Below are 14,844 nucleotides of genomic sequence, written 5' to 3' on the forward strand. Positions count from 1 at the left end.
GGTCTCAAACAAGGAAATCCTATGCCACACTGGTAGTCGACCACTTAGTGAGGTTGTAACAGAGCGTCGCATGGGATTTGCGGGACATGTTCTCCCACAAATGAATTACGCATGCCGGTACCAAGAGTTGAGATGACTCGAAGTCCGATACGAGGAAAGAGCAAACTGTATAACTTGGCGCCAGACTTTCATGGAGGACCTCATAACAGTGGACACCAGGTGGGAAGAGGCTTCAGACATTGCCAGTGACAGATCTTAGTGGAGACAGCTTGCCGCCCAATGCGCCGCTAAAGTCTAAGACAACTATAGTTTTGGCACCACCAGTAGTCACTCATTAATTTCTTCCAAGCAAGATCCTCTGTGATGGTTGAAACTTTGTTAACAGGACTTCTCTAGTAGTGGCCCCGTGCATGCGTCTTATAACTACTAACTTCATTTCAAAACTGTTATGCAAATCAATACAAACATTGAGAAGATATGACGATAGACTCGTCAGCGGATGGAGACACTTAATCTTTCACTCTCCTTGTAATTTTTATGAGTAAGGTTGAAGCTTCAGCAGCTTTCTTCTTCTCAGGACATTTCTTCCATCATTGCAAGAGAGCTCTTTTTCTCTTTCGCAGTCAGAAAATGGCTTCACGTCCCTACTTGCATGTGAGTAACCCTGTAGCCTTACAGCCGACTCATTTTCTTGTCTCTTTTGGTAAATATTCTCATCAATCACCCACTCTAGGTGTAATCTGACAATCGCGTCTCAAACCAAGAATAGACCTCACTCACCAATCATAAACAGACAACATTTGCCACGTGGTTTTCTACATCTTCCATACAAAATACGCAATCCATAAAGGCTGTCACGTGATACGTAATATTGTTTCATCATTATCACGTGGCTAAATGTTTGTTTACGATTGGTGAATGAGGTCCATTTAGATGATTTTTCTTATTTGTTTATGTTTGACTTCATAAAGTTGTTTAATGTTCTTTAAAAAGAGACTATACCTTACAACAAATAGGTTGAATAAGATCAAGGACACTAGCTTAGTGCAAGACGGTTTTTTTGTGGAGAGAAGATTTTCTCACTGTGCCGACATGACATTTCAGCGGGCCAGATGGTACCACATCACGGACCTATGTGGCCCATAGTCTCTATTTTTTTGGCATCACTGCTTCAGCCAAATGCCTTTTAATTATATCTTATTCTTTGTAGTGTACTGTGTTGTCTTTTAAGTTCATATAAGTTTTAGTTCAAAATGTACAGCACAATATCTAGAAATCACAATATAAAACCATCTTTCGTTATACAAGTTTTAATTGTAATAAATTCGTTAAAAAATTAAAATATAAATTTATTTAAAAATCTACTGTAAAGTAAATATTTAAAACTATGTACAAAGAAATGCACTGTCATCGGTATTCTGTTTACAAATAAATTGCTTGGTTATACAACAAATAGCAAATGGACATTTCAGCAGAGGGAGACCACCTTGAAATAGATACTATTTAAATAATCCGGTATTCTCTCCCTTGGCATGTACAACATTGATTCGTTTTCTGTGCGTGGCTGGGAAAACATGGACATAACCGACAATTAAATGCTTATTCAGATATAAATGCAGCTGTAAAAATTAAATGCTTTAAATATTGAACGAGTACCTTAAAGAAAAAAAAATTAATACATAAAGATAAAATGTTAGTTTCATAATCAATAAAACAAAATCGAGGATATCTTTTAGTCACTGACTTCCTTAAATGTAACCAGGCTGCTGAGATGTTCTGTTCAGGTGCATCCCGGTGGCCGCACCCAATGGTCCAGGGGGGGGGGCTCTCAAAGGGCTGTTCTCTCTATGTTGTCAGACTTTCCGTTGCCCTCGCTGTAGTCCATGGCCTTGTTGGTGTAGCCCTCCTCAGCCAAGATGCGGGCGGGGCCCCACTTGTTGCCGGAAGACTTCTTCACGATCGGTGACGTCGGGGAAGGAGGCGCCACGGACGGGAGGGACGCGGACGAGATGGACCTCTTAATGCGCTCGATGTCCTCCGGGTTCTTGACCGCCTTAAACTTGTTGATGGAGTCCAGCTCTATCATGGACGGCACAGAGTGAATCTTGTGGATGCCCATGACTTTGACCTCTGGATGCTCGTAAGGTCCTTCATCCTTGACGAAGACTCCGCTCTCAAAACCTGCAAAGAATATGGTAACAGTTGTTCATCAAAGGGATATAACCCAATAATTATTAACACCATAGCAGATACAGAGTTTGTTCATCAAAGGGATATAACCCAATAATTATTAACACCCTAGCAGATACAGAGTTTGTTCATCAAAGGGATATAACCCAATAATTATTAACACCCTAGCAGATACAGAGTTTGTTCATCAAAGGGATATAACCCAATAATTATTAACACCATAGCAGATACAGAGTTTGTTCATCAAAGGGATATAGCCCAATAATTACTATTAACACCATAGCAGATACAGTTTGTTCTTCAAAGGGATATAACCCAATAATTATTAACACCCTAGCAGATACAGAGTTAGTCGTGTAAGACAGGTGGCTAAGGGGAGATTGAGGGTGAGTGTAGCCTGTTTAGACTTAGCATTAGTATGTGGAATATAATTGATTTGGAAGAACAAAGTATTTGAAAAGTGGAATTATCATACCTATATGACTATGTACGTGATGCGAAGATGTATTCAAAGAAATAATTTTGAAGATAAAAAGACAGAAAAGTCCCACCAATAGGTCTACTCCCAGTGGATACCATCGAATGCGTGACAAGGACAAGAAATTCAATAAAACAAAGGCGCAAGGGCCGCACTATGACATATGCTATTCAGCCAATGTAAGGGGAGGATTTAAGGGAGGGCAGGCGAGGGCTACAGCCCCGGGGGAACTCCATAAGAAAGGAGAATCCACAATAAAGATAATATATCCGAATTTCGAAGGATCAGAAAGTTTTTTTTTTAACCCCCTTTTTTTTTTTTGCTGACAAAATGTGATTTTAGTGTCTACCAAGGGCCCTACCCCTCAACAAACTGAAAAATGTACACTTTTTTAAACTAAAATATGCATATTTTTTTTTAAAGGAAAGTGAAATTAAATTTACAAAACCTATTTCTTCTAAAATATAACATGATTTTAGATACAAGTATTTTCATTTGTAAAAGGATCATTACAGCGTTAGAAAAATTGTTGAGGGCACCACATACATTTGTGTGTTGTTAGTCTGAATTCTACTAATGCGATTCTTTTTGGATTTATCAATGTAAGTATTCGGAATGAAGTATTGCAGTATCCCTGTGTTTGATTCATGAACAGTCGATTTGAATATGAGAGCTAAGCCATCGGCGAAATTCTGTTCTGAACTCTAAAAGATATATGCATACAGGGCCGGATTTAAGGGAGGGCGTCCCATCAAAAGTTTTTTTTTAAATCTCTGAATTTAAAGGAAACAAAATTAAGATTAATATTCAAGCACTCTTATGGCATAGTTAAGATACAAGTATTAGTAAAAAGGGAATTTCCATTAAAGCTTTCGAAAAAATTGTAGGGGCCTCCAAAAACCGTGCTCCAGGGCCCCCACATGCTGCTTAGATCTGGCCCTTTATGCATAACAATAACTCAGTTTTAATTTAGAAAGAGAGCCACCTACCTTGCTCTGTCTGAGCCAGCTGTCCATTCTCAAGTACTGCCAACACTTTCTCGTAGTAACCATGACCATAAGCTTCCAATGGGTAGGCAGGCTCACCATGTTTTGGTATGTCCAGACCTGAACAACAACAAAATTTTAATTTTTTTTTTTGCTAAACTTCATGAGAAAAAAATCTATTAAAATTTTGCAGGCATACTAGTTTTTTTTAATATATTTTTTAATAGTGTATTTTAGTGCCCTGTGGCACCACGCAGTTTATTGCCTTCTGATTTCACGTCCGAGCCACGTGTAGCTTTGTAGCTAGCTAGCTACCCTGCCATACTGCACTTTAAACCTCCCAGTTAAAGGTAGCCATAATGCAGTACAAAACTCTTGGCCAAGAGTAGCCATACTGCAACCATCCAGCAGCTATAGCCTAACGTCTTCAGCCATACTGCATTATTAGCCCGCCCCCACCCCCATTCAAGCGTAGCCACAACTGCAACCCCGCTGATTCTAAAACTGTATCGCTCTTGCCTCTCTTTGGACAGAGCTAGTAAGCCATACTCCGCTACAATTTAGTAACACACAATCATGCTTCCCTCACCTTTCATTTCGATCTCTGGTGGTACTCTAAAGAGGCCGAAATATCTCAAAGTCAAATACAACAAAGTCATCATGCCAGCAGTCCAGATGAAATAAGAGCAGATCCCAGCCAGCTGCCATGCCAACATCTGTGAAACCAGAGCATATAGGTTTTAGGACAAGCTTATAAGTGAGTGACTAAATGTCAATAAATAATTCGAAAAAGCAGTTTTAGGTTTAGGCAAGGCATCCCCATGTTTCGACTTTTCATTTGAAATTATACTCAATGGACATACACAAGTGAACACTGAAAAACGAGGCCGGGCATGCGTAGATACGATGAAGTTCAGTTTAGGTAGTACCAACAGTTTGGGTAGTACCAAGCAAAGAAAAAGCAGGCCGGGGGGTGGGGGGGAGGGAAGAAATACTTCCAAACAGCCTATTATCCCAAGCACTACTTATATATACTTTTATACTGTTTCACCAGCCCCACGCCCAGCAACCACCTAGCACAGAAGAGCATTTTGATAAAACTAACCCCCCAAAAATAGGACAAATAATGGAAGACACTACAGTGCAGAAATTTTTGTGTGTGGAATTAACACGGAAAGTCTTGCAAAGGGAGATACCCTTAAAGAATTTTTAAAATAAGAAACGTGTAAATTGAATGTTCTCCCTTTACTAGGCTTTGTTAAGTCCCGTATTTCAGTAACAAAACTCCCCAAAAATAATAATCGTGAACTCGGTTCGAGCTCTTGAAATCCACCCTCCCCCCCCCCCCCACCAGTTTTTTTTTCCAGAATAAAAAAAAAATCCTTTCTTACATAGCCTGATCTTTTATCCCAAGCCATCAAAATGCCGGTTGGATACTTGACAAAGGCCACACTTAAGGCTCCCCATGATCCGCCTCCGAAATGAACTGGGGGAAAAAAAAAGGCAAAGCTTAGAATACAATGTATTTGTACTAACTTTGTTATCGTTTTAAGATACCAATGTTTAGAGGTGACTTACCCCCTACAGCATTCAAAGGATCGTCAATTTGCCATTTCTGCAGGGTGACTTCAATAATATTCATGATCAAGGCGCCGACAAAGCCAACAATGACTGCTCCCCAAGGTTTCATTGAGTTACAACCTCCACAAATAGCCACCTTTTAAAAACAAAAGTCAACACATTTGTATTTAGTTCCAAAAATATTTATACTAAATACTAAAAGTTGTTTGTGTACTAAAGAGGTAAATGTAGGTAAGTGCCTGCGATAATATAGATTCTCATGTAGAAAAAAAAGTGGTGTATCCGGTGTACAAAATAAAGGAAGTGAGTTTTTAAAGTGTGTATGCACCATAGACCTATTGTATATATTATATCGAGACTGGAAATCGGAAACACATCCGCGACTGATTCACAGACCTATATATATATATATAGAGAGAGAGAGATTTATGTACGTAACTCTTCTAGCTGTAAATAAATCTTTTGTCTTAGAAAAGTAATGATCTTTAGTTTTCAAAGTTTAGAAATAATGCAAAATCATTTCTCGGATTTTCTTTAGAATGGACAATTAATCACAGAACTATATATTCACGCAAATATATGAAACAAAGGCATTTCATGTTGGTTTCCATTGAGATATTTTCAAAAATCCTAGATCGAAATAATTCATGACTTATTTCAATCATCTTATGTACATTTAAATAGATTGATTACCTAGATCTTTCTAGATTATGTATCTAAAAATTGCAAAATAATCATTATGAGACGAGAGTACTTTAATTTATGATGCTTCATTACTAGATCTAGATCTACAAATTAAATTATACGTTGTACAAGTTAGGACTGAAAAAAAAAGTTTACAAAACAAGGCATTGTTTCAACTTTTTAAAAAAAAATTCACATTTTTTGTATTGTTAAAAGATCTCATGTCCAGTCTAGATATATAAATATATAAATAAACATTTGACAACCATTAAGATGTTAAAATAGCTCATTTTTTATTTTTTTTTGTAGTTGGCAACAGCGACGTTCAATTTGAATTTTAGTTCATTTTGAGAAACCTCAATAACCTTGTGTTGACAAGACCGTCATATTTATGCGGGGCACAAGTTCGCCAAACACTGCTAGAGATCGAGCCCTAGCATTGGTTTAGTACTTTTAGATCTTAGTTTCATCCTCATCTGTCCCTTGACTTTCATCGGGATGCTGTGACAGTTCGTGCACCCAAATCCCTCCACTGTTTCCGGTCAGCAGCTGTTCTTAGTTGGATATCAAGAGAGAGGCCAGCCCATTCTTATTACGCTATCCATCCAGCTTTTCTTTGGGCCGCCCTTTCTTCGTGCTCCCTCCACTGGACCTTGAAGAAGGACTTTTGATAGTGAGTCATGTCTTAAAATTATGACCGAACAGTACAGAGTTTTAGACTACACATAAAACTTGTTTTTTGCTTGATGTCCAACTTTCGAGGGTGTGCACCAACGATGTGACCAAAACGAAACCTAGGCAAATATGCAAGTACTCACCATGCCAACGAAGGCTCCATTGATGACACTAAGCATACTCCAGTGATGACCAAAGAGTCCAATCCTATTAACAAAAAAGTACCATACATAAAATGAGTATATATATATATATAGTAGAATGAAAACGAGCAACTATATATACTGTGATCTGACATTCGTTGTTTTCCATTTATGAATTCTTGACAAGGGAAGGGAATAACTTGTATAAAAGTCTAAGTGAGTGAAAAAAATTATGGGTCAGGGTCAACTTTAAAATTGGTCAACAAGTCGCACTACATATTCCAAAAGGCTACTTGAGCTATGAATAGAGAATTTGTAATAACTTAGCTGTAGAACATTTAACTCTTGGCATGGCCTAACTTCTGCCGATGTGCCAAAAATAAAAAATATCAAATATCCATAAGGCTACAAATTCCTTTTTTTTTTAATTGCAAAGCTTAAGATAAACTCGCCTGTCAAGTAAAAAGTGTGTACACGTTATTTCTCCCACACCCATTCTCAGATAAGGTTGGAACTTTTAACATGAATCAAAAAATTAATTAAGTCATTTATTTATTGGTAATCATTTCAGTATGAAAAAAAGGGGAATAACTTCATTATTAGGAGATATAGTTAATGTGATGAGTTCATTCCCCTTTGCTTTTTTTTTTTTATTTTGCTTGTCTATGATGACTTGGTATCGTTCAAAAATTCTATTTAAAAAAAAAAACAACGTCCCAGCTTCTTGTGCATTAAGAACATAAAAAGGAGAACTTACTTGTGAGCAAAGAGAGACGTGAAAGCGCCCATACTAGCGGAAATGATCGTATTGAAGACCGCCATGTTGATGGCGTCACCGTCTCCAGGGTGAGACAAGTGACCTTGAGAAGCGGCGTTGAAGGCCAGGAAGCCGAAGACGAGCACGAACGCACCAAGAGCAGCCAACTGAAATTTAAAAAAAAATGTGTTAAACTGGTAGTTGGGTTTTTACAAAATCTAATAACTATATCAGTGATGCCCAACCTAATTCAACCCGCGACATGAGAGCCGGAAATTAAAATGGCCCGCACAAACGTTTTGGCTTTGTTTTGTACAGTTGTAAAATAAGCATTTTTAAACTTACCGGAACTGAATGACCCCTGATGGGTATACACGTGCCAGTCTCTTTGTGAAATCTGCCAATACGAGGCCCTAAGATCAAGGCGCCGAAAAACGCAGTAGTCCCACCGACAAGATGAACAATGCCGCTGCCACCAAAATCCTTCGAATGATAAATAGAAGAATAAAGATGTGCACATAAATAAAACAAATAACCATTATCTCGTGCACTGTACACATTTCATTTACTTCTTAACTCTTTCTCTCCTTAATTATTTACCACATTCTGGTGGAATCAACGTTGGTATCGTTAGTTAGGAGAGAAAGGGTTAAAATAGTAAGAATGGTAGAACGACGAGATTTAATGATTAGAAAATATTAAAGAGGTGTAATGACGTCATTTGTTTTTCCATTCCTTTAGTAGCTCACTTTTTTTTTTACACATAGTCAAATCAAAAGGTAGAAGGTAATGGACAAGTCAAAAACTCAAAAAAATAATCAGTGCTAAAAATTCGTACGGAAAGCAAAGTTGACAGCCCAGCCCATAAAGCAAATGAAGTGGTGCAGTTCCCAGACTGGGCCATTTTTTTTCCCTTTAGTTTATCTTATAGAATAGAGACGTTACTCCAGAAAAGATTACATCCTACGCGTCATGCATCTAGTCATGCATGTTAACCAATGACCTAATTTCTGCAAAGTTATTGCTTTTCTTGGCTGGCTCAGGCAACCCATTCCATGCTCTGATAGCACTGGTGAAGAACGAGTATTTGTACAAATTTGTCCTAGCATATGGAACGAGGAATGTGCCTTTATCTTTGTGTCTTTCTGAGTATTTTATTAGATTTTGTTTTTTTTGTATTTGAAGATTATGGTTCAGTGTTTTATGTATAATCTATTGAGTCTTCTCTCCTTCAATATCATATGAACATAAACTAGGAAATTGTGAAGTATAATATCCTGGTATCTGGGGCAATCAAGGAAGATGTGTTTCACGGTGAGGTAAGAGCCACAGTACTCACATAGTGGGGGGGGGGGTCTTATCCGTTTAGCACAAAGGAGTGCGGGTTTTTTTTTTTTTGTTCTGTTGAAACCATGACATGTCTATGTTAATGGATGTCACGTGCGTGTGGGTGAAGGTTGAACGGGAGACGAATCAGAGAAGCAAGAGAGAGACAACTAGTTGTGAGATTCGTTTCACTATTTCATTTTGTTACTAGCCTATCAGATCTATCTCGTCTCAAGTTCAATAAAATGTTTAAAAGTTTTGATTTTTAAAATGGACACTTGATCGTGATATTTAATGTTAGTTCATTAACTCTTTCTCTCCGTTATTATTATCCACATTCTGGTGGAATCAACGCTGGTATCGTCAGTTAAGAGAGAAAGAGTTAATATAATACGCCTACATAGGTCAGTTGTGCTTAAGGCTTGGACCAACAATCATCGAACAAGTCTGCGGCTCATTTTCTGAAATGGTAATGGAATGAACGGAGAAAGGGGAGAGAAGTGGAAAAAGGAGGAAACAATGTTTCACTGACTCACCTCGTATTTAATGTGCACTGTCTGTCCGTTCTCTATCTCAATGTCTAGACCCTGATAGAAGACTCCATAGTGTGACCACCCCCAGCGACTGCATAACGGATAGACAAAGGCTGAAGAGAAATAATACAAATAGTCAATACAAAAACACAATTGCAGCTCTGTTTTTATGCAAGGTGTTTGCAACCAGTTGAGTGACAATTTTAATTTAATCCAGACACAAAGTCTTACAAAACATTTTTGGTTTATGGTTAATAATAAAATAATACCTCAATCTAAAGATTTGACATCTTTCTAAAAAAAAAAAAAAGAAAAAAAAAAAGATTTGAAATACAAAAATAAGTATTAGACACTTGTATCCTTTGAGCCTTTTAAACATTTAAAATACTTAATTCAAATTTCCCAGCTTTCTTTGTTTTCTAATCCTCACGGCTATGGAGTGATAGGTTGTGTTTGTATATTAAGTTTTTCATCTATACCGAAATAGTGTCTGTGGGGGGGGGGGGGGGGGCGGTCTTAAGGTTTTCCGATCTTGAAACTTTTGGTTTATATAGTCAATTTTGGTTTCTCAGCAAAATCCTCCCTTAATTGCATTTCTCCAAGCGATGCTTCGGCCTCCAGCTGGCTTGATAAGTCCGTCCTGCTATGTGATATGTAGACTTGTTATATTTCATAAAGCATAGTTCAATTACTGGTTGGCGTCTTGTTCCATAAAATGATAATTCTTTTTAAAAAATATTCACGCCTATTGATTAAAATCGAGCATTTTCAAATGCTACATCGACACAGTCACAACACAACGTCGACACAGTCACAACACAACGTCGGCACAGTCACAACACAACGTCGGCACAGTCACAACACAACGTCGGCACAGTCACAACACAACGTCGGCACAGACACAACACAACGTCGACACAGACACAACACAACGTCGGCACAGACACAACACAACGTCGACACAGTCACAACACAACGTCGACACAGACACAACACAACGTCGACACAGTCACATCACAATACAATATTAACAGCATCTGATATATGATATGTAATAAAAGCAATAACATTTCTACCGAAATGAAAAACTTCACGCACCTGTCAGGAAGAAACTATAGATGAGGTACGCAATGAAGTCACACCGCTCGGCCAGGGCGCCGGACACGATGGTGCAGGAGGTGGAGGCGAACATGAGCTGGTAGAAGAAGTTGGACATCAACTTGTCCTCCACGTAGGCAGAGGCGAAGCCGTGCCACCCTATGAACCTGTTACCCTCGCCATAGGCAAAGGCGTAGCCGATACACCAGTAGGAGATCCCAGACACAACTAAAACAAGAATACGGACAACTCAGAGGCAGGTCAGCATTGCAATGTTATAAGTAAAAAAAAAAAAAAATTAACAAATTCGCCAAAATTCTACTTTTTTTTTTTTGTTTAGAATTTTAAATCTGTATAACTGATCATTAATTCTATTCTATTAGACAAGTAATAAAAAATAAAACTAAAATAAAACGACTAAGAGTAAGAAAACAAAACCTACATCCATCCAGATAGTTCTTGAGCAGAATGTTGTGGGTATTTTTACTGCGCACTGCTCCGGCCTCGATGAAGGCAAAGCCCATGGTCAACACTGAGAGAAAAGTAAAAAAAAAAAAAAAAAAAAAATTAAAAAAAAAAGGAAAAAAAAATTCCTTTATCAAGCTGATTTCTGATTATTTTTTTGTCATGCTACAGTCATTGTGCTGGCCACATGACACTCTTGTTAACCGTAGGCTACAGAAACAGATGACCTTTACATCATCTGCCTTATAGACCACAAGGTCTGAAAATGGAACTTTACTTTTTTTGGTCATGCTTCATAATTCCAAAAAAAAAAAAAAAAAGTCGGTTAAGTGAGCTCGGACTGTCCAGCTAATGGTTTTTTACAAGGGCATGTGGACGGGAAATTCATGTCTACAAAATGTTGCGCAAAATGTTCGTATTTTATTTAATTCTTCACTGGATACGAAAAAAACATTTAAGTCGAGTACGGGAATTCCCGTTCAAGCCGTGCTCGCAAGACTTAAAGCCAAATTTAATTTCTAACTTTTTTTATTGTAAGTCAAACCAGAGTGTTCGCTGTGTGGCATATTAGGTAGTTTTTTTTTTTTTGTTTTTGTTTTTTTGTTTGTTTGTTTTTAAAGTTTTATAATATAAATTGTTAAATCTCTTTGAAAATCTTTTAGAGCCATTTTCGAACTTCTAGTTTACCCTTTCAACCCATGAAGAGTTTACAAGCAAACAAAAGGAAATTGTAAACAAATAATAACCCAGGTATTATAATACGAGTACTGAAAAGTGCAGTGATTTTCTTAAAAAGTTATAATTTATAAAATACTTCGCTTATCAATACTTCCGGTTATTTTTTTTACACCGGATGCACCAAAAAGCTTGTCACGTGAAAATCTGGTTCATTTCCGTTTTCAGACGTTTATATTTCCACGGAACTCTGCTGATTATTTTTACACCTTTTCTACGTGTTTTGTGTACTAAGTTCATGCCTCGCTTGGCGAACGCATTAGCGCTTCGGGCAGGGCACAGAAGTGCCTTCTTTCAGAATTAAATATGTTACTCTCTAATAAAAAAAAGTTCTGTTTCCGTTCACTAAGGTTTTGTAAATGAGCCACATTTAAACTACAAGTCTAGCTAGTTATGTGAAAAACAATGACTATTATAGATTTTCACGATAAACTTTTCAATGTCTACATCTAGAATTTAAAATATCCACCCTGCCCCCACTTTTTTTCTCAAGCACTACTTCAAAGGGAGAGAACCATGTTAATCTTTCTTCATAATTTTTTTTTTTTTTTGACCACTATAATGCTCTAGAACAGTGATGTCCAACCTAATTCAATCAGGGGGCGATTTTAATTTTCCAACACTGGTGTCGCGGGCCACATGATCGAAAAGATGCAAAAGCTTAATGAAATTGACCTGAAACTATTTTATTTGAGACCCGATTATCTAGTAGGCCTACTTACATTCGTTATGGCGATATTTAGAGTTTTCTTTTTACGCGTCAGAAAATGGCGAATGTTTTTTTTTGTTGTTTTGTTTTTATTTTTGTAGAACAGCCACAGTTTCCTTATAAAACAAACACCTTGGCTGCCTTGTTATGTTCAACAAAAATACAGATCCGTTCACTTTTCTTGGTAGATTCTATACGCTGACTCCCTATTTTATAAACGCACACATGTTACATGCCTTGGAAGTAATCCATTAGGAAAAAAAGGGAAATTTCTAAAAGTTTCTAGTAAAATATATTTTATATTTACACTTACACACAATACTATTTTATCTGTAAGAGTTTGTGAGTGTTTTTTTTAAATGATGGTTTTCTATGACGAATGTATTTTAATAAGCTTTTTGCCAGGCATTTTAAAATGTAAATCGGTTTGCCTTAAGTTGATGCAAACCTAAACGTTTATATAAATACTCAGGGGAAGACTACTTACGTATAAACATTCATGGGAAGACTATTTACGTATAAACATTCATGGGAAGACTATTTACGTATAAACATTCATGGGAAGACTATTTACGTATAAACATTCAGGGAAAAGACTACTTATATATAAACATTCAGGGGAAGTCTACTTATATATAAACATTCAGGGGAAGTCTACTTGCATATAAACATTCATGGGAAGACTACTTATATATAAACATTCATGGGAAGACTACTTATATATAAACATTCATGGGAAGACTACTTGCATATAAACAATCATGGGAAGACTACTTGCATATAAACATTCAGGGGAAGACTACTTGCATATAAACATTCAGGGGAAGACTACTTGCATATAAACATTCAGGGGAAGACTACTTATATGTAAACATTCAGGGGAAGACTACTTATATGTAAACATTCAGGGGAAGACTACTTGCATATAAACATTCAGGGGAAGACTACTTGCATATAAACATTCAGGGGAAGACTACTTATATATAAACATTCAGGGGAAGACTACTTATATATAAACATTCAGGGGAAGACTACTTGCATATAAACATTCAGGGGAAGACTACTTGCATATAAACGTTCAGGGGAAGACTACTTATATATAAACATTCAGGGGAAGACTACTTACGCAAGATCATGATGCCAAATGTCAGCTGGTAGAAGTTGTCTATGTTCTGAGACAGATTGTCAAATAAATAGTTTAACTCCTCTAAGCTCCGAGTCACTGGAGCTTGAGTCGCAGGAACGGCTGTAATGTTGCTCATTCTGATGTTTTATTGAGCTAAAGGGAAAAAAAATCGTGCCAACTATGAAGTTTAAAAAAAAAATGACCATCAAAAGATAGAGTACTTTGTCATTAAAAACGAATGCACTTAATGCCATAGTTAAAAAGACTGCAACTTTAATACTGGCTCACTACAATTCCTACTATATGGTATTTCTTTAGCCACACGAGTAGCGGGGGGGGGGGGGGAGATGGTCTTAACGTAAAATAGCTACAGAGTATAGATACGCATAAGTAATACCACCACAAGTTTTAGAATGAAGGTTTTACACGTGTAGAGAGTCTATAAAAAAAAGTACTTTTTTAAGTTACGCAATTTTAAGTCAGCTAACATCTTTGTTATTTGATAATGATCTACAAACAAGCAAAATTCGATAGCTATTTAAGGTAATGGTCAAGCACCATTGAAATGTACTCTAAAAACTTTAATGTCACACGCGTGTTGAGAATATTAACGTTCCCAACAGCTTAGCTCTAGCCTCGTTTTGGGAAAAAGAGCAAAGGTCAAAGTAATCCATCAAACGAGCTGGACTTTAACAAAAAATCTGCCAAAAAAAATTAAAAAGTCCACACACAACATACCTGATTGAAAAGAATAGATCAATATCCGAGTAACGATACGTTCCAGAAGAAATGAATGGGGGACTTTCTTCAGATGATGAATGATGATGCACAAGCGATCCAAACAAAATGGTTTAATAACAGCGGCGATTTCGCCGGTATAAACCTCTGATGCTCACCAAATAGTAGAAGATGTTGGATGAACTATTGTCCCCTGCAGAGATTGTACTCATGACCACGTGGCTGGACTGTCCAGAGTTCCGACAGCGAATGGAGACCGAAGAGATTGGCGCAAGAGCGTGTCGTCTGAAAGACTACCCGTGACTGAATGTCCAAGCGAGGTCTGGGTACAGGCGCTTTTATAGGGGGGGGTAAGGCGAAGCTCAGGCGAGTTCCTGGAGAGAGAAAATCACACACGGACTGAAGCCTTAGAAAACAACTTATATAGGTCAGACAATTCATGCAATTTTTATTGTCGCGCATATCGCTACAGTCCCCTAAATGTATAGGGGATAGGGGTGGGGCGATTTTGGTTAGATATAATGGGTTAAGAGAGAGAGAATGCGGGGGGAGGGGGGTAATATAATGCGCAAGCAGGCAAACACGCACCCACAAAAATGACGTAATATGCAAATTTATTT

At 37.5% G+C, this 14,844-nt stretch overlaps 1 protein-coding gene across 1 annotated transcript; it reads right to left on the minus strand.

Annotated features, from left to right (window-relative positions):
• Positions 1-1,294: 1,294 nt before the first annotated feature.
• LOC106071623 (putative ammonium transporter 1) lies at positions 1,295-14,627 on the minus strand. Its single transcript, XM_056044372.1, has 13 exons — positions 14,225-14,627; positions 13,487-13,639; positions 10,894-10,983; positions 10,452-10,679; positions 9,357-9,466; positions 7,840-7,977; positions 7,495-7,661; positions 6,738-6,801; positions 5,233-5,371; positions 5,046-5,140; positions 4,244-4,370; positions 3,658-3,774; positions 1,295-2,181 (listed from the first exon to the last, which is right to left on the minus strand). The coding sequence occupies exons 2-13, from the start codon at positions 13,620-13,622 to the stop codon at positions 1,829-1,831; spliced, it is 1,764 nt and encodes a 587-aa protein (XP_055900347.1). The 5' UTR covers positions 13,623-13,639; positions 14,225-14,627; the 3' UTR covers positions 1,295-1,828.
• Positions 14,628-14,844: the final 217 nt, after the last annotated feature.

The sequence above is a fragment of the Biomphalaria glabrata genome, chromosome 10 (genome assembly GCF_947242115.1).
Source record: "Biomphalaria glabrata chromosome 10, xgBioGlab47.1, whole genome shotgun sequence".
Lineage (NCBI taxonomy): Eukaryota > Metazoa > Mollusca > Gastropoda > Planorbidae > Biomphalaria > Biomphalaria glabrata.